The sequence below is a fragment of the Microcebus murinus genome, chromosome 17 (genome assembly GCF_040939455.1).
Source record: "Microcebus murinus isolate Inina chromosome 17, M.murinus_Inina_mat1.0, whole genome shotgun sequence".
Classification (NCBI taxonomy): Eukaryota; Metazoa; Chordata; class Mammalia; order Primates; family Cheirogaleidae; genus Microcebus; species Microcebus murinus.
The window spans coordinates 49,740,003-49,760,923 of NC_134120.1; the positions used below are offsets into that span (position 1 = coordinate 49,740,003).

At 43.8% G+C, this 20,921-nt stretch overlaps 1 protein-coding gene across 23 annotated transcripts in view; it reads right to left on the bottom strand.

The window, feature by feature from the left end:
• DLGAP1 (DLG associated protein 1) overlaps positions 1-20,921 on the bottom strand; it is an 882,341-nt gene that overhangs the window by 18,924 nt on the left and 842,496 nt on the right. For all 23 annotated transcript variants that reach the window (XM_075993630.1, XM_012745939.3, XM_075993623.1 and 20 more), the window contains one exon: positions 19,745-20,166. In XM_075993630.1, the coding sequence (XP_075849745.1) occupies positions 19,745-20,166 (422 nt within the window). The remainder of the gene's footprint in view (positions 1-19,744; positions 20,167-20,921) is intronic.

The window sequence follows — 20,921 nt, forward strand, 5'->3', positions numbered from 1 at the left end:
CAAAGGAACAAATATTGATTTTTTTTCAGATTTGCTTCTGAATTTCTTTTCTTTTCTTTTTCTTTTTTCTCTCTCTCCAATGAAATGTAGCCCTACAGATAAAGTATATGTTCTCCACTCCTGTCTAGAGGAAGTCACTGCAGTAGGGAATGAGTATTCTAGTCCCATCACTGAGTTCATTAAGGTCCTGGGAAGGTGACAGCAAAGGGCCTTTTCGAATGTCACAGAAAGAGCAGTAGATTGAGGCCATCCCATGAATAGACTTCCTCATGGCTTCAGGCAGCAGATTCTCTCTGGAAGTTAGAATAGAGGTTTCAAGGCTCGGTTGATGTCGAGCTGGTCTCCTTCACACTCTGGTCCATGTAGTCTTTCCAGATTGTTCAACCCAAATGTAATTAACAATTTTTACCATCCACCTCCCTTAGGGCACATTCAGTGCATCTTCCAGAATAATCATCTCTGCTGTATCCCTTGGCGTGCCATTTAACCATGACTCACACCATCTATTTGTGTAATACTTAATCAGAAAATACGCCTGGTTTTGCTGTACGACCCTCTTCACGTAAGTAAATCTAGTCTCCCAGACACCTTATAGGCACCTGACAGGGAGGTTTATAGGCCCCTTCCTCCCTCTCCTTTTCCACCCAGCTTCACTGTTAATCTGTCCCTTGATGCAAGTACAGAATAAAACAAAAACGCCACTGAATAAAGCTCCTATTTAAGAAGTGGGCACCTCTTTATAAATTCCCCCATTTATGATTCTAAACCCCTCATTCCACAACAAGTGCTTAAGGAGAACCACCACACAGAGGACAGGCCTGGGTTAACTAACCACATAAAGCCAGGAAGAGCTTCGGAAGGGCTTTGTGCAAATGTGCTTACTCACATTATTTTGTATTTCGAAACACTCTCAAACACTCATCAGATCCTCACAGGCCCCTGTGAGGCAGGGTGGACAACTTCCTTTCATTTGGGAAAATATGGGCTCAAACTCTGAAGTGCCCTCCCTGGGACCCCTCCTGTGGCCAGTCCCTGTCTTCTCAGTCTAGCTGGGCTCTCTTCTTTCTGCCCTTTCTGAACACTGGGTCTGAATCCACTTACGTGAAAGCCATCTTAGTGTGATTTTTTTTTTTTTTTAACTGTGGTAAGAATACTTAACATGAAATCTACCCTCTTAACAATTTTTCAAGTGCACAATACAGTATTAACATAGGCACAATATTGCCCAGCAGATTTCTAGAAAGTATTCGTCTTGCATAACTGAAACTTTAGATCCACTGAACGGCAACTCCCATTTCCTGCCTCTCCCCAGGCCCCGGCACCCACCATTCTACTTCTGCTTCTATGTCTTCATCAACACTTTCTAGCCAGTGCCAATGGATGGGAGTAAGGGCTGTACCGAGTCAATGTGGGAATCAAGAATCTACCAGGCCTGACCACTGTTCCATGTCAGGAAGGGGAGCGAAGTGCTGGGCGCACAAGGCAATTTCAATCTTGAAAAGAACAGAGGAAGCAGGGGTAAAAAAAAAGAGTTGGTGGGTGTAAGTTTCAAGTTCTGTTTTTTCTTTTAAAGATTATACATCATGATGAGAAGCATAGAAAGACTATTTTGGCTGAGGGAAGAGGACCTTTTACTCAAACTATGATTTGAAATCCCCTGACTACATTCAATCAAGGACCCAGACATTCAGAAAAGAGCATGGCTCCTCTTCCCCACTGGCCACTGTGGGGAATATTTTTATTTTGGATAAGGAGGTAGTATAAGGGACACAGGGGAAGGTAAGGAACAATTTCTTTCCACCCTACCAGTTTATCTATGACAAAGCTGCAAGGAGTTTCCCTGTGCTGGGGATAGCAGGTAAGACAAAGGGCATCTCCTTTGGGGGATACGCCTGACTTTTGGGAGGCCTGAAGCAGTGAGTGGCTCAGGCCTGTAATCCTAGCACTCTGGGAGCCTGTGGCAGGAAGATCGCTTGAGTTTAGGAGTTTGAAACCAGCGTGACTGAGAGTGAGGCCCCATCTCTACAAAAAAAAATTAAAAAACTAGCCGGGCGCGGTGGCTCACGCCTGTAATCCTAGCACTCTGGGAGGCTGAGGCAGGTGGATTGCTCAGGGTCAGGAGTTCGAAACCAGCCTGAGCGAGACCCCGTCTCTACTATAAGTAGAAAGAAATTAATTGGCCAACTAATATATATAGAAAAAAAAAATTAGCCGGGCATGGTGGCGCATGCCTGTAGTCCCAGCTACTTGGGAGGCTGAGGCAGAAGGATTGCTTGAGCCCAGGAGTTTGAGGTTGCTGTGAGCTAGGCTGACGCCATGGCACTCACTCTAGCCTGGGCAACAAAGTGAGACTCTGTCTCAAAAAAAAAACAACAAAAAAACCACCCGGGCATGGTGGGGAGAGCCTGTAGTCCCAACTCAGGAGGCCGAGGCAGGGAGATTACTTGAGCCCAGGAGTTTGAGGTTGCAGTGAACTATGATCATACCACTGCACTCTAGCTGGGCGATAGAGTGAGACTCTGCCTCAAAAAAAAAAAGTCAGGATTTCAAATCCCTAAGCTTAATTTATATAAGTATCTTTTCATATTCATGAGTTAGGTCTCTAGAATTAAAAATGCATAAGTGTTAGTTTCTTTGACTACTTCTAATTCTTATATGCTACGCCCAACTCCATAATCATCAGACCTTACTTTAAGGCCTCAGAAACAGAGAAGAATAAACATATTTCCTACACTCTCACTGTATTCCCTGAAACCTGGACACGACATGTCATTGCAGTGGGGTACCCCTGGCTGCCCCACAGTGATGAGGGTCACTACAGTGGACGGGCTCGGCAGAGCTCTTCACATTTCTCTGCCACCTGCACTGTCATTCACCTAGCATGCTTCATTTCAGTCTCACTTTCTCTCTGCGTGATACAGGCATACCTCGGAGCTGTTGCAGGTTTGGTTCCAGATCACTGCAGAAAAGTGAATATCACAATAAGTGAGTCACATGATTTTTTTTTTTTTGCTTCTTAGTGTATATAAAAGTTATGTTTACATTTTAAGTATGAAATAGCATTATGTCTAAAAAATGTACATATCTTTCAATAATACTTTATTGCTAAAAAAATGCTATCATCTAAGCCTTCAGTGAGTAGTAATCTCTTTGCAGGTGGAGGGTCTTGCCTCTGTGTTGATGGTTGCTGACTGATCAGGGTGGTGGTTGCTGAAGGCTGGGGTGGCTGTGGCAATTAAAAAAATAAGACAACAATGAAGTTTGCTGCATCGAATGACTTTTCCTTTCACGAAAGATTTCTCTGTATCATGCCATGCTGTTTGATAGCATTCTACCCACAGTAGCACTTCTTTCAAAATTGGAGTCAGTCTCTCAAACTCTGCTGCTGCTGCTGCTGTATCAATTAAGTTGATGTGATATTCTAAATCCTTTCTTGTCATTTCAACAATGATCACAGCATCTTCACCAGGAGTAGATTCCATCTCAGGAAACCACTTTCTTTGCTCATCCATAAGAAGCAACTCCTCATCCATTCAAATCTCCTCCTGAGATTGCAGCAATTCAGTCACATCTTTAGGCTCCACTTCTTACTCAAGTTCTCTTGCTGTTTCTACCACATCTGCAATTACTTCCTCCAGTGAAGTCTGGAACCATTCAAAGTCATCCAAGAGGGTTGGAATCAACTTCATCCAAACTCCTGTTCATATTGGTATTTTGACCTCCTCCCATGAGTCACAAATGTTTGTAATGGCATTTAGAATGGGGAATCCTTTCCAGAGGTTTTCAAGTGACTTTGCCCAGATCCATCAGAGGAATCACTCTCTATGACAGCTACAGCCTTATGAAATATATTTCTTAAATTATAAGACCTGAAAGCCAAAATCACTCTTTGATCCATGAGCTGCAGAATGGATGTTGTGTTAGCAGGCACAAAAACAACACTAATCTTCTTGTACATCTCCATCAGGGCTCTTGGGTGATCAGGTGCATTGTCAATGAGCAGGAATATTTCAAAAGGGATTTTTTTCTAAGTAGTAGGTTTCAACAGTGGGTTTAAAATATTCAGTAAATGGCCGGGCGCGGTGGCTCATGCCTGTAATCCTAGCACTCTGGGAGGCCGAGGCGGGCGGATTGCTCAAGGTCAGGAGTTCAAAACCAGCCTGAGCGAGACCCCATCTCTACCATAAAAATAGAAAGAAATTAATTGGCCAACTAATATATATATATATAAATCAGCCGGGCATGGTGGCTCGTCCCTGTAGTCCCAGCTACTCCGGAGGCTGAGGCAGGAGGATTGCTTGAGCCCAGGAGTTTAAGGTTGCTGTGAGCTAGGCTGATGCCACGGCACTCACTCTAGCCTAGGCAAGAAAGCAAGACTCTGTCTCAAAAAAAAAAAAAAAATTCAGTAAACCACATATAAGTAGATGTACTGTCATCTAGGCTCTGTTGTTCCATTTATAGAACACAGGCAGAGTATATTTAGCACAATTCTTAAAGGCCTTAGAGTTTTCAGAATGGTAAGTGAGCACTGGCTTCAACTTAAAGTCACCAGCTGGATTAACCTCTAACAAGAGAGTTAGCCTGTCTGTTGGAGCTTTGAAGTTAGGCATTGACTCCTCCTCTCTAGTTTTGAAAGACCTAGATGGCATCTTCTAATTAGAAGGATGTTTTGTCTTTATGGAAAATCTGTTGTTTAGCATAGCCACTTTCATCCATGATCTTAGCTAGATCTTTGGATGACTGGCTGCAGCTTCTCCATCAGCACTTGGGCTTCACCCTGCACTTTTATGTTGTGGTCATGGCTTCTTTCCTTAAACCTCATGAACCAACCTCTGCTAGCTTCCAACTTCTCTTCTGCCGCTTCCTCACCTCTCTCAGCCTTCATAGAATTGAATAGAGTTAGGGCCTTGCTCTGGATTAGGCTTTTGCTTAAGCGAATGTTGTGGCCGGTTTGGTTTTTCTACCCAGACCACTCAAACTTTCTCCATATCAGCAATATGGAGAAAGAAAAGGCTGTTTCATTTTCTTGTCATTCAGGTGTTCACTGGGGCAGCACTTTTTAACTGCAAGTAGTTTTCCTTTGTGTTCACAACCTGGCTAATTGTTTTGCACAAGAGGCCTACCTTCCAACCTTTCTTGGCTTTCAACATGCCTTCTTCACCAAACTTAAATCATTTCTGGCTTTTGATTTAAAGTGAGAGACGTGGGGCTCTTCCTTTCACTTGAACACTTAGAAGACATAGTAGAGTTATTAACTGGCCTAATTGCAATATTGTCTTGTCTTAGGCAATAGGGAGGTCACAGAAGAGGGAGAGAGATGGAGAACGCATACAACATTTATTAAGTTCGTTGTATTTTATGGGAGTGGTTCGTGGTACCTCAAAACAATTACAGTAGTAACATCAAAGATCACTGATCACAGATCACCATAACAGATAAAGTAATGATGAAAATGTTTAAAATATTGTGAGTATTAGCAAAATGTGACACATTTTGCTCACAAAAGTGAGCACATGCTGTGGGAAGAATGGCACCAACAGACTGGATCAACTCAGGGTTGCCACAAACCTCCAATTTGTAAAAAACATAGTATCTGTGAAGGGCAATATAGCGAGCCACAGTACAGTGAGGCCTGTGTGTGGACAGGAGTGTGGGCGTCAGCTCACCAGTTATCAGGGGCTGAACTTGGGAGAGTTTGTCAGAGTCTCAGATTCTTTTTTCTTTATCTGTCAAATGGTAATACTATCTTCATAGTGCTGCTGATTATTTAATGAAATAATATGTGCAGATTGTGAGAACGTAGCAGGAATTATAATCATATCCTACCTACAGTCTTTAGTTCTTGGGCATTTACCTGAAAGGGGGCACGATCCCAAAAAGGACATTGTTTCCCCCATGGGTCTTCACACTCAAGCCTCTCTCCCCAGTAGTGTGGATTGATTGAATGCCCCCCCTTTTTTGGTGGCTTTCATTCAGGCAGATTTTCACACATGTCACTGAGTGGTAACAAATTGATTTTGTCTTTATGTATAAAGAATCCATAACACTTTTTCAGAGGCTCAGATTTTAGTGCTTCTCTGTATAATCTAGCACAGTTTTCCCCAACTGTGAGAGCTAGAATAGTGGCCAATGGGCTGCTGAGTGACAAAGACACACAGAAGAGATAAGGCCTACTGGACACTAGACCACCCAATCAGCACCTTGCTCAGAAAACAGACTCATTGCAAAATGAAGGGTCAAAACCATCTATGAATGGCAGCTTCTACTGTAAAACAAGGTCCATCTTCAGGCACAAAGAGTATACCAGATAAACCTCGCTGGGGTGCAGAGCTCTATTTCCGCCCTGTTTTTCAAATAGTGCTTAGCCGTGCGGTTTGATGCCACTATGAACCTACGGTCTCCAAACTTGACCAATCTGCCACTGCTGCCCATTGGTCCTTTGTGATGTGGTTGTTTACCTCTCTCTGACTCTCATTTTCTGACTCTTATGCCCTAGCAACTCAACCCCTGTTGCCCCATCTTCAAAAATAACCTTGCTTCCCATGAGCTGGAAACAGAGGGAACCAGGTATGTGAATATTGCTGTGGTTTAGATGGTGGTGTCTCCTCCAAAATTCATGTTGAAACACAATCTCCAAAGCAACAGTCTTAAGAGGTATGGCCTTTGGGAGGTGATTAAGTCCTGAGGGCTCTGCCCTCATGAATGGGGTTAGTGCCTTACATACGGGCTCAAGGTTGAAGGGAGTGAGTGTCCCCTTTCCCATCGTCCCTCCCTCCGGAGGACACAGCAATGAGGTGCCATCTTGGAAGCAGAGAGTGGCCTTCACCAGATACTGAACCTGCTGGTGCCTTGATCTCAGGCTTCCCAGCCTAAGACAAATATTCTCAATATTCTGTCGCTCCTAACACTCGCCTCAAACACAGTCCCCTAAACCTATCCAGCTGCCCCCACTCTAATGACTTTTCTAAGTCCACTCTTCCTATCTACCTGTGTCCTTGGCCTGGTTCCCTCCTTCTACTCTGTGACCTTGCTGTGTGGGGCAGTCCCTCTCTCTGCACTCTTTGCCCCTCTGCAAGTGCATTGCCCAAGATGCCCCAAAGCATCCTCAAGTCTCTCCCACTCTAAGGGGGGGAAATCCTCCCCAACCTCCCAGTCCCCTCCAGCTAACGTCAAATTCCTCTCCTCCCATTATTGGCTGAATGGTGTTCTCCTGAGACTCACATGTTGAAGTCCTAACCCCAGTACCTCAGAATGGGACTCTATTTGGAGAAAGGTTCTTAAAAATATGCTGAAATTAAACTGAGGTCAGCAGCATGGGCCCTATGACTGGTGTCTTTGTGAGAATCAGACATGAGGACTCGACCACACACAGGAGACCGAGTGAAGAGCCAGGAAGAAGGTGGCTGTCTGCAAGCCAAAGAAAGAGGCCTCAGGAGAAACTGACACCTCGACCTCAGACTTCCAGCCTCCAAAACTGAGAAAATAAATTTCTGTTGTTTAAGCCACCTGGTTTGTGGTGCTTTGTTTCGGCCGTCCTTGCAAACTAATATGTTCCCTGTAAACTCCTGATCTCTGAAGGGTAGAAGGAATGCCTTTGCACTCTCACTTCCTCAGCTCCCCTGGGTCTCCCGTCCCTGCAGCCTGGCTCTTTACACCTGTCCCTGCCTGGACTCTGCATGTGGCACAGGGAACCCCAGCTGCCTGGGTTGTCACCATAACACACTCTCTGGCTCAGTCATGCTTCTCTGTCCTTTAAGGTGGACTTTCCTCATTCCACCTCATAAATGTTGAACACAAAATTCAATCCAACACAACATTCAATTCAATTTCTCTATCCACTTCCCTATTCCCCTTGAGTGATTTCATCCATTCTTCTGGTTTCAACTATTTTTTAAAAATATGCTCATGTTTCTCAAATTTGTAACTCCACCAGACACTGGTCCCTTACACTTCAGAGTGCCTTACCTAACCACTAGCTCAACACTTCCTGTCTCCCCAGATCCGTGCTCGCCTCAGGATCCCCTAGTTGATCACAATTAGGGCTGTAAGGTTCACTCACCCCATCCACAGTGGGAATAGTCTCCCTCCCTTGCCAATCTTGGAGGGTTGGTTTTATTAAGGGAATTAGAGGGTATGATTATCTCATGTAATTCCCAGCTTAAAACTTCTTCTGGGCTCCCCACCATTCTTGACATACGCCCAGATCCCCTTTCCTGGGGCGGGGGAGGTCCTGCCTTCTCGCTGCTCCCAAATCCCCAAGCTGTTTCCCTCCTCAGTGTCTTTGCTCACTCCAAACACGAAGCCTCCTTGTTGCCTTACACTCCCCCCATCCTACCTGGTACCTAGCAAAGGCCTCCTCCTCCTCCTCCTGATTGAGCTCCGGTGTGCCTCCCCCAGAAAGTCTTACCTCCTTTCACCTCTCCCTTCTCACTGCTCCTGAAATTCCAACACATAGCTGTCCCTGCCTTTTCCTCATTCTTTCCAGCATGTTCTCTTTATATGTCTGGTTTCAAACCAGACTGTGAGCTCTTTGATAGCATGGATTGTCCCCGTGTGACCTCTGGTAGCCATTGAAGAAATAAGTTCTGAAATGAACTGAGTCATCTATAAACTCTATGCCCACCAGAAAAATAAATTAATGGCAACATTCTAGTTCTTAAAGCATTCTGATTCTTTCAGATTTTTTCATGTTTAGCATGGCTTTTTAAGTTAGAGTGTTGACTAATTAGCTGATAGAGTCTTAGCTGGGCTATTATTCCTCTTGCATTGCCATTTATGCATTAGTTGTAGTGGGCAGGCTGGAGAACCAAGCCATCTGGGATAAGCTGAATGTGTTTGTGGGTGAGTTAAATTTTCTTTTACTCAAGTTTTGACTTCTTTTTACTCACCTGGCTTCTTCTTCTTTTTTTTTTTTTAATGTTGTGGACTTTTGGGGTAAAGAAGGAGAAAGAAATTTTAAAAAATCATATGTGGTCAACTATAATAATTTTCAACAAGGGCACTAAGAGGACACAATGGGACAGTCTCTTCAATAAATGGTGTTAGGAAAACTACAGTTCCACCTGCAAAAGAATTAAATTGGACCTTTATCTTATACCGTACACAAAAATCGACTCAAAATGGATAAAAGCTCTAAATGTAAGGCCTGAACCCCTAAAACTCCCAGAAGAGAACATAGAGCAAAAATTTCTTGACATTGACCTTGGCAATGGTATTTTGGATAGCATATCATAAACTTTTAGGTTACAAAAGCAAAACTAAATAAATGAGACTACACCAGACTAAAAAGCTTTTGAACAGCAAAGAAAACAATCAACAAAATGAAAAGGCAATCTATGAACTCGGAAAAGTATATGCACATCACATATCTGATAAGAAGTTAATACCCCAAATTTATAAAGAACTCTTACAACTCAATAGCAATTTTTTTGCTATTGAAAATAACCCAAATAACCCAAATAAAATATGGGCAAAAGACCCAAATAACCCAAATAAAAAATAACCCAAATAAAAAATGGGCAAAAGATCTGAACAGACATGTCTTCAAAGAAGACATAAAAATGGCCAACAGATATATGAAAAGGTTCTTAATATCACTAATCATCATGGAAATGCAAATTAAAACCTCTATGGGATATCATCCCACACCTGTTAAGATGGCTATTATTAAAAAGACAAGAGATAACAAATGTTGGTGAGGATGTGGAGAAACCCTAGCACATTGTTGGTGGGAATGTAGATTGGTACAGGCATTATGGACAACAGTATGGAGGTTTCTAAAGAAATTAAAAATAGAACTACCATACGACCAAGCAATCCCTCCTCTGGGTATATACCCAAACAAAAATCACCAAAAAAAAAAACCCAAATGAAATCACCACCTTGTAAAGATACCTGCACCCCCATGATCACTGCAGCATTATTCACCATAGCTAAGATATGGAACAACCTAAGTATTTTTTTTTTTTTTTTTTTTTTTTTTTGGAGACAGTCTCGCTTTCTTGCCTAGGATAGAGTGAGTGCCGTGGCGTCAGCCTAGCTCACAGCAACCTCAAACTCCTGGGCTCAAGCGATCCTCCTGCCTCAGCCTCCCGAGTAGCTGGGACTACAGGCGCTAGCCACCATGCCCGGCTGATTTTTTTATATTATATATATTAGTTGGCCAATTAATTTCTTTCTATTTTTATAGTAGAGACGGGGTCTCGCTCTTGCTCAGGCTGGTTTTGAACTCCTGACCTTGAGTAATCCGCCCGCCTCGGCCTCCCAGAGTGCTAGGATTACAGGCGTGAGCCACCGCGCCCGGCCCAACCTAAGTATTCATCAATGGATAAAAAAATGTCGTGTGTGTGTGTGTGTGTGTGTGTGTGTGCATACATATTGGGATATTGTGTAGCCTTAGGAAAGGATGTCCTGCCATTTGCCACAACATGGATGAATCTGGAGGACATTGTGCTAAGTGAAATAAGCCAGACACAGAAAGAAAAACTATTGCATGATCTCACTTGTATGTAGAATCTAAAAAGGGAGGGATCAAATACACAGAGACAGAGAGAATAAAACAGTGGTCACTAGGGGGAAGAAATGGGGAGATGAAGGTAAAAGGTACACGGTAGCAGACACGCAGGATGACCAAGTTTGGAGATGCAATGTACAACACAAGGACTACAGCCAATAAAATTATATTAGGGTTTTTTGTTAAATAAGTACATTTTAGCTGCTCTTGTCACAAAAAAACTAATCTTGTGAGATGATATAATAGATATGTTAATTTTCTTAACTGCTGTGACCATTTTACTATCAATTTGTATCCCAGATTATCTTGTGTCCTCATGACACTAAGAATTTCCCCAACTTACTGCTCAGCAGCTGCCTCTCAGACACACTTGTGATCCAGAGCGGCTGTCAACAAAACGTGTCTGTAGAAAACATGGGTCTGTTTCAGTCCCAGCCACCAGTGGCTGTTCTGCATTTAACAAGTGACCTTTTTGCTTTTTTTTTTCTTTTTCTTTTTTTTTTTTTTAAGGAGCTGAAACTTGGTGGCTTTATTGATTAATAAAGAATGGGATTCTCGGCTGGGCGCGGTGGCTCACGCCTGTAATCCTAGCACTCTGGGAGGCCAAGGCGGGCGGATTGCTCGAGGTCAGGAGTTCGAAACCAGCCTGAGCAAGAGCGAGACCCCATCTCTACTATAAATAGAAAGAAATTAATTGGCCAACTAATATATATATATAGAAAAAATTAGCTGGGCATAGTGGCACATGCCTGTAGTCCCAGCTACTTGGGAGGCTGAGGCAGCAGGATTGCTTGAGCCCAGGAGTTTGAGGTTGCTGTGAGCAAGGCTGACGCCACGGCACTCACTCTAGCCTGGGCAACAAAGCGAGACTCTGTCTCAAAAAAAAAAAAAAAAAAGAATGGGATTCTCAGTAGAAAGTTTCCCAAAGACTGAAACCAAAGCTTCCACAGGGTTCTGGGAAGAAACATTATTTTGTTTTTAAAGAGCAAAATTTCAAAAACTCAGCTAATCTGACATTTTTGTTTTCTAGCCCAGACTCCTGCAGGTGTCTCAGTCGTAATAGATGGTTCTTCTCTGGATCCATACCTCAACTTACACCCGCCATGAAATGGTAACCTCGTGCGCCACACAAATAAAGACAGCTTTGAGTCTTTGAAAGTTGAATGAGTTGAAATTGGTTTGTATTTTGTATTTAGGTAATCTACACTTGATCTTTGCCAAAAGGCTGAGAAGCGATGGTATTTAAGTAATCTAAAAGAAAGGGCTGTATGCTATGTTTGAAGTCCATTGCATTTATATTCCACAGAAATAGTTATCGTTGGAGGAAATGATTGGAGGTCGTACTGTGTGAGTCAGTCCTTCTCTCTGCAGTCTCTGCAATGATGGAGACGCCACTGGCCTAGGGACAGATCTGTTTCCAGGTCTGCTTCTGCCTCCACTTCACCACATCACTTTGCCTGGCGACACCACCCCCCATGCCTGGTGACACCACCCCCCATGCCTGGCGACACCACCCCCAATGCCTGGCAACACCACCCCCAAAAATCACACCCCCAAAGGGATGCTAATCCCCTTCTGGCACCAGCACTGTGCAAAGCAAAGTGAATGGAGTGTTCTCAAAGGTCAAACCCAAGGCACGTTACACACGGTTTCCCTTTCATTGCTGCCACTTCCTCTGTGGTTGCTAATTTCAGGTTGTCCGGAGCTTATACAAAAAGACTATGCCAGTGTGTCTGTGTGTGTGTGGCGCAGGGGCGGGGACAGCTCTTTTGAAGGTTCACTTTGAGTAAGATGAGAATAAAACAGGAGGGGCGAGGCTAGGACGCACCCACTGCTCCCAGCTTAGCAGCGCACATGGGCGGGAGGCAGGTGCTTGGGGAACTCACAGAGGGGGCTTTGTCCGCCACCCACTGCCTCACAGGCTGCAGACACAGCAGAGCCCCGGGCAGATGCAGCCCCGTGATGGCACCGATAGCCGGCCACAGTAACGACTGTGCGTTGCTTCCGTAACAAAACCTGAAACCAGGCAGAGCCCATTGCAGGTTGCATTACCAGCCCCACGCTCACTGCCAAGGCTCACCAGCCTTCTGGAGGCCGGCGGGCCGAGTTTCACTCACTTGGATGCTATCACCAGGCAAAATTAAAGTGCAAGAGCTAATCTGCCTCCTGCACACGCTTTTGGTTTATCAGTCCGTTTCAGATGAAGCCTGGAAATTCCACATATAAGTTGTCCCCAATTCAGAAGGCAAAGATAGATTTTGAAGTACAATCACTGGTATTTCATCCTAGGGCCATTGAAACCCGAGCGGATGTCCCCTCCCCCCCCCCAAGTGGTAGACTGCATTCCTAGTTAGAGGCATTCAGTTCCATCTGGTCATTTCACTCCGGGTTAGATAATACCAGGCGTATCTATGTAACATGCAAGCCACTGTCACATAGCACTGAGCCATCTCCCTGAGACAGCTGTTTCACACAAGGGCTTCATTGTCTGAGGAAAGCTTGTATCATTTTACTGCAAGTGCTGGGGGACAAGCATTCTGTCAGCTGCCCTGGCTTGGAGGAAACCCCGCTCACTGCCATTTCGTTATTTTATCATCCAGCCAAAAAAGCACTGTCAACTGTAAGGGTTGAAGGTTTAAACTGAGAACTATAAAGTCTTTGCTCTGCTTTGCTTTTATGGGGAAAATATTCGCTCCACACACTCAAAGAATATTCAGTTAATACTTTTCAAAAGATAGATTGCGTGGGGGTCCTGGGCTACTCTAAGTGCTTGTTTTCATTCTGCCCTTTGTCATACGCATTGAGTCAGTTTCAGGTAAACCAGGAATGCGGTTACCAGCCCCGCACACAGCAAAAACAATATCCCTAGGAAGCAGCTGTCAGAGTTAGGATAATAGAATCATAAAATCATTGATAAGTGAGTAATTATTTAAAATTAGATGGATTCTTTCTTTTTCAACTCTCTAATGAGGAAAGATGATGATTACAAGTACCCCATACCCAAAGTCTGCAACTCAAATTCCCATTGAACAAATAGGGTTTTTTTTCCAATTTTTTTTTTTTTTTTTTTTTTTGAGACAGAGTCTCGCTTTGTTGCACAGGCTAGAGTGAGTGCCGTGGCATCAGCCTAGCTCACAGCAACCTCAAACTCCTGGGCTCGAGTGATCCTTCTGCCTCAGCCTCCCGAGTAGCTGGGACTACAGGCATGCGCCACCATGCCCGGCTAATTTTTTTTATATATATATCAGTTGGCCAATTAATTTCTTTCTATTTATAGTAGAGACGGGGTCTCGCTCTTGCTCAGGCTGGTTTTGAACTCCTGACCTTGAGCAATCCGCCCGCCTCGGCCTCCCAAGAGCTAGGATTACAGGCGTGAGCCACAGCGCCTGGCCCCAATTTTTTTTTTTTTTTTTCCATAGGCACACTGCATTTTGAATTCAGGAAGACATTTAAGAGAATACCTTAGGTTCTTACACAAGTGAGATGACAGCATGGTTGTTCTGCCTACCTAGAGCTGCTGCAGGCTTTTGGGGTGGGCATTTCAAATGTGGTAAAACATACATAAGATTTGCCATTTTAACCATTTTTTAGTGTATAATTTGGAGGCATTCTGTATATCCCCAAACATTTAAAAATATTTTTTAATTGGGATAATTCTGGTACCCCACGGAATAAATTAAGTATGCTTAGTACCTTCCTTTCTCTCACTCTTAGCTATTTATCTTTCCACGCTCCAGGGAGGGTTTTGTTAAGGAGCCACCTTGGTTATGTGCCCTGAAGAGAGGCCTTCCTTCCATAGGACCCAAAGAACACATAAAGTGGCTTGGCCAAAGGATAGATGTATATGTGCTTGACCCATTTATCAAAGCTATTTTTCTGGTCTACACAAATTAAAAACAAACAAAACCTGGTTACTTGGAATTTGGCTATGCCCGCCAAACAGGATTGGCCTCTCCTCCTTAGCACCCCTCTTATAAAAAAGAAAAGGTTAAATCAGAGAATGAGTAAAACAAAGGCCCTCTGCAACTCCAGGCGCAGTTATCAGAGGAGAACCGTGGTTGCCAAGGGATCAGGGACAGACACGTATGGAGAGCTTGAAGGAGGTCAGTGCCACGCAACACAAAGTATCATTATCTTGTCAAATGTTATTCATGTTCTATCTGTTCTATCAGACACTTCTGTGTTCTGTGACCTTGGACAAGATACTGCCAGGGAGCTGTTTGGAGGGCAAATAAAACAGCACCTGTCAAAGTCTCTAGCCCATTGTCAGGGGTTTTGTGAGGACAAGATGAATGTTCTTTCATGCGCTTACAGTCTCCCTTCTCACTGTGGAGGGTTGCTACCGCCTTATGGCGGATTCTCACTGATTTGGGTTTGCTCAATTTGAAATTGGTGACTCTTGCCCTGGGCACAGAGTTTGTTTAGAATCTTGGAATCCTAGCAGTTTGAAGCTCCTGTTTTCTGTCCCTCAAAGAATGAAAAAATAAATTCTTCAAGTGTTTGTGGACTGGAGCTGTGTCTTAAGAATGAGGACACACAAGGTTCATCTGCCAGGGGTGGGGAACCTGCAGCTTTCTGATTTCAACATTGCTCTTTATTGAGCATCAAAGGGGGCAAGAAAAGCTTCAGCTTTCTCTGCTGCACCCCCTTTAATAAAAGAATTTGTTCTGTTAAATTTGGGTTCAGCACGTAAGGACCTAGAAGGCCACATCCGGCCGAAGGGTGGCAGGTCCACGTTACCAACACAGAAGGCCTTTCCACCACTGCGGTGGCCGGTGCCCAGCTCTCTGCCAAATCCTTCCCCTGATCAGAAGAGTTCATCATCTCACAAGGGAACGCTGCTTCCAGCTTTTGGCAACAATTGCTGCTAGTTATTTGCCATGATCTGAATATTTTTGCCCCCTAAAATTCATATGTTGAAACCTAATCACCAATATGACAATATTAAGAGGTGGGACCTGTAGGAGGTGATTAGGGCAGAGGGGCAGAGCCCTCATGAAAAGGATTCCTGCTCTTATAAAACAGGCCTGAGGGAGCTTGTTCGCCCCTTCCACAATGTGAAGATGCAGAAAGAAGGCAGCACCTTCGGGCCGGGTGCTGTGGCTCATGCCTGAAATCCTAGCACTCTGGGAGGCCAGGGCAGGTGGATCATTTGAGCTCAGGAGTTCAAGACCAGCCTGAGCAAGAGCGAGACCCTGTCTCTACTAAAAATAGAAAGAAATTAGCTGAACAACTAAAAATATACAGAAAAAATTAGCCAGGCATTGTGGCGCATGCCTGTAGTCCCAGCTACTTGGAAGGCTGACAAAGTAGGCTTGCTTGAGCCCAGGAGTTTGAGGTTGCTGTGAGCTAGGCTGATGCCACAGCACTCTAGACCAGGCAACAGAGTGAGACTCTGTCTCAAAAAATAAAAATAAAAAAGAAGGCAGGACCTTTGAAGCAGAGTGAGCCCTCACTAGACATCAAATCTGCTGGTGCATTGATCTTGGACTCTCCCAATTCTAGAACTGTGAGCAAAAAATTTCTATTGTTTATAAATTCCTCAGCCTAGGCTAGAAGCAGTGGCTCAGGCCTAATCCCAGCACTTTGAAAGGCCAAGGTAGGAGGATCACTTGAGGCCAGGAGTTCGAGACCAGCCTAGGCAACACAGCCAGACTCTGTGTCTACAAAAAGCAGAAAGAAAAAACAATTAGCTAGGGGTGGTGGCATGCACCTGAAGCCCCAGCTACTCCAGAGGCTGAGGTGCATCATTTGAACCCAGGAGTTTGAAGTTATAAAGAGCTATGATGACACCACTGCACTCCAACCTCGGTAGCAGAGTGAGATCCTGTCTCTATTAATAAATAAATAAATAACCTAGTCCAGAGTATTTTGTTATAGCAGTCTGAAAAGCCAAAGACATTACTTATTGAGTTTTTTGTTTTTTGTTTTTTGTTTTTTTGCTAATTAGGAATAAAGGTTTTGCTAAATAAAATATGTTTTTATTTATTTATTTATTTATTTTTGAGACAGAGTCTTGCTTTGTTGCCCAGGCTAGAGTGAGTGCCCTGGCGTCAGCCTAGCTCACAGCAACCTTAAACTCCTGGGTGCAAGCAATCCTCCTGCCTCAGCCTCAACCTTAAACTCCTGGGTGCAAGCAATCCTCCTGCCTCAGCCTCCCGAGTAGCTGAGACTACAGGCATGTGCCAGCATGCCCGGCTAATTTTTTCTATATATATAGATATATATAGAATATATATCTATATATTAATTGGCCAACTAATATATATATGTACATATATATATTAGTTGGCCAATTAATTTCTTTTCTATTTATAGTAGAGATGGGGTCTCGCTCTTGCTCAGGCTGGTTTCGAACTCCTGACCTCGAGCAATCCGCCCACCTCAGCCTCCCAGAGAACTAAGATTACAGGCATGAGCTACCGCGCCCGGCCTAAAATACGTTTTTAAAACAGTTTCCAAAATGTTTTGAGGACTCAAATAGATCCCCTACTATTAATATGTGTCAGAGGGTCTGGAGATGTAGAGATGAATAAGATAAGAATGGTTTTTGTCTTTAGAAAGCTTACTCTTCAATGGCGGATATACAGACTATACAGGGATATACAGACTATTATAAAATAATGGTGGAAGCTCCTGATAGACAGTTGTACAGAGAACTACAGAAGCCCCAGGGAGGCACACTCAGTTTAGCCTGATCAATAAATTCGGCCTGGAACAGTAAATAGATTGGCCATTCCTTCATGCTCATTATTTTGGGACTTTACCCATTGTGTACATTTCAAAATACAAATTTGTTTCATTTTCATCCTAAACACATGATAAGAATCTGGTTTTCTGGCAAGTAGGTTAGAAGACACTGACTTGTTTTCATTGATATAATCTCAAGGAAGATTTTCCTGAGTCTTTACACAATTACTATCCTCATGCATCATCATAAAGTTGGGTTGGGAGAAGTAGATCTACTCTCGGGTTGGAAGGCCAACTAAAGAAAACATCAGCTGAGGAGCTTCCCAGAGACCTACTGAAAGCCATCCTGGAAGCTAGAAGGAGTCCCGAATTAATGACTTGAGTGAATGGGGACAGAAAGATAGCTTGTCCTGTTGAGCAGCGGCACTAGATGCCATTGTTCCTTAGATGCTGGTATTTTTCATAGAAAAATCTAATAAATTTGGGATTTGCCTACAAGGAGAAAGGAGAATAAGACGACACAACTAAGACTCTGTCTTACTGAAACCTGCCCCTGGGCCCACCCATTGCTGCCAGCTGGTGCCTTGGTGACCTGTCAAAAAGCCAATTCTGCCTGCGGATCAACACTCCAGGAGGCTACAGGGGTCCTAACAGGTAGGGACAAATGTCAAGGTGATTTGTTTTCCCACTGCCACATTGTTTGCACTTATAATATGACAGTAGAAGGAAACCCACATAGGAATTCCCTAATTTGCTCACAAAGGCAAGCAGTATGCTAGGGAGTCGTTTGACGGGTTCGAGTGGGAGGAGCAGACGAGGGCTGTGAGCGAGGGACTGGACACGGCGGGGACATCCCGCAACCTGCTGCCTCTGTTTCTCCAGATTCCATTTTCATAAAAAATAATTCCCTTAGGGAACAACTTACTGCCCCTTGACACAACTAGTTTAGTGCCTTTAGTAAATCTATTTAACATGATTCACAGTAGGTGCTAGATCTAATTATTAAGAAATTATTGTTATTTTTGTTAGGGATGATAATGTGTAGTTATGTAAAAAAAAATGTCCTTTATGATGTGACCTACATAAGGGAAGTGACTTGATGCTTTGGATTTTATTAAACATATTCTTGGCTGGGCACAGTGGCTCATGCCTGTAATCCCAGCACTTTGGGAGGCTGAGGATCTGGGAGGATTGCTTGAGGCCAGGACTTAGAAACCAGCCGGGGTAACATAACAAGACCTCATCTCTATGGAAAATAGAAAATTTAGCTGGGCGTGGTGGTGGGCACTTGTACTCCCAGCTACTCAGGAGGCTGAGGCAGGAGGATCACTTGAGCCCAGAAGTTTGAGGCTACAGTGAGCTATGATGATGCCACTGCAGTCTAGCAATGGAGCAAGACCTTGTCTCAAAAAGAAACAAAACTAAAACAAACAAATAAAAACTCTGGCCAAAATGACAACAAATGGAGGAAAATAAGACTCAGGCAATTGTTGGACTGGGTGATGAGCACATGGGAATCATTATATTAAACTCTCTATTTTTGTGCATGTTTTTAAATGTTCATGTTAGAAAAGTAAAAGATAATTTAAAAAAGAAACCTAAAAAGCTACATCACGACAATACTTTTCTAGATGGTTGCCACGCAAAAACGAAGATTTACTGCCTACCACTAAATTTCCTTGATTCGAAGATATCATCAGCGAGACAATCCACCATTAATTTAATAATAGTTTTTCAGAAGAAAATAAACACACAACATTAAAATATGCACTGATTATAAACTATATCCCAACTTCAGAATTGTTGAAAATGTCTAAAATGTGCCTCAGAACTGAGGTACTCTGATAATTTTTCTTTGTCAATCGTTAATAGGAATTGTTATGAAAAGGCCAAATTTGGAAATACTAGTGTTCAAAACATGGTGTCCACTATTTATTTTACTTATTCATCATTTATTTTATGATTTCTTTTAACCCATTCCATTGGAATTTGTGTTCATTACTTCGTGGCTGAAGGTTTGCTTCCCTAAAAGCATGGTGAACAGGCTTCAGAATGCAAGTAGGCATGGGTTTCTACTGGCTCATACGGCATGAGCCTTGTGTTAATACTGTATGTGATGGAGAGTGATTAAATTGTAAAGATTACACATGCTCAAAACACATATACCTGTGGACCTTGAAACTATTTGGAATTGTTTCTAATCCCCTGAGAATCAGCAACACTGCAGGGTCGTCTTGGGGAGGAGGGTCCCGGGTAGAGACATGAAACCATGTCCACGGGAGCTTGCTATTTTCTAGGTCACGGATCTAGAGCTAAGGACGGTGCAGGCCCTGCCCAGTGGTTTGCTCGTTGCTGTGCAGCGCAGGAGCTTGTGGACGTGGCTGGAATTGCCCAGCTGTTGCACATGTTCTGGTTTGGAGTGTGAACAGCCAAGGACATGCAAGCGAAGCTGGCAGAGAAGAAAAGCACACATTCTGCAAACGCAAAGTCACCCCAGGCCCCAGTGAAGGGTGTGCGGATGCCCGCGGCGGCTTTACTTACTGTCTTCCGGCAGGTTGTTTTCCCGTTCTTCCCTCTCCATCTGCTGGCACCACCCTTCCATGCGGTCTCGCTCTGCCTGGAGAAGCTTCAGGAACCAGTGGCCGTCCCGATGGCACACCGACCTCTGCACGGCCTCCAGAGGGTCTTCTGTGATAGAGTCAATCCAGGGGTCCGGAGGAGGCAGAATAGAGGGGTCAAAATCGGTGTCAAAGTCATCGTCGGCTGCGCAGGCATGGTAATGGTTTCCTGAGCCCTGAATGCTGACCGTGGAGGTGCTGACGTCCCGGGAGAACTGTCTGGCCATTGGGCCAGGGCACGAATTGTCCTCTATAGATTCCATGGAATTTTCCAGGTTATCATGGAAGTCCAGGTCAGCCTGTACTGCTGTCGTCACACTGTTGGATCGAGTGAACCTGCGGAAGCTTGGGAGAATAGGGAAAGGAGATTTAGTTCAAGGATATTTCTTGCAGTAAAACTGCATTCTACTTTTCTTGGTGGGTATGACCATGGGGGTCTCATCCGCTCAGTTGAGGAAGGCATACTGTTTGCCACAGCTCCAACGTAAAGAACACAAATCTCCCATCTCTGTTCAATGTGGGATATTAAAGCATATCTAGAGAAATCTCACAGGTGGGACAAAGCCAGTAGAATGTCTAATTGTCCAATGTACCACTTCTCCCCAAATCTGGGGTGGCTTAAATCCTGAAATCCAGGTTGGTGATGGATAAGGAAACCATTCAATTATTTCTTAGTCTGGGTAATTTGTTCAGAAATGGGGGGAAAATCACAACCTAACCTGGACCAAGGCTATCATGAATCCCGCAAAGCCACATTTTTCCAGGAGCAATTCTTCTTACCAGTAAGACTTCCTGAAAGCAAACTGAAGTTTTAATAGATTCCTCTTAAATTAAAACTCCTTTCCCTGGTAAGCATTTACCTGTCTCTTGCTTCTATAGGTCATCATTATAATTTGGTGCAGTTTAAGGCAAACATCAGCTTACAGTTCTAGAGTTCTCTATTATTGCCCTGTGTGTGCTTTAATTTTCCTTTCCACAATTCTTCTACTGAGGTGATAAAAGACATCTTGTTCACAGATTCAACCTGAGCATTTCACATGAACACCTGTGAGATCAGTGCTTCTCTACCAAGGAGTCCTGTGTACCTCAGGCTGAACCCT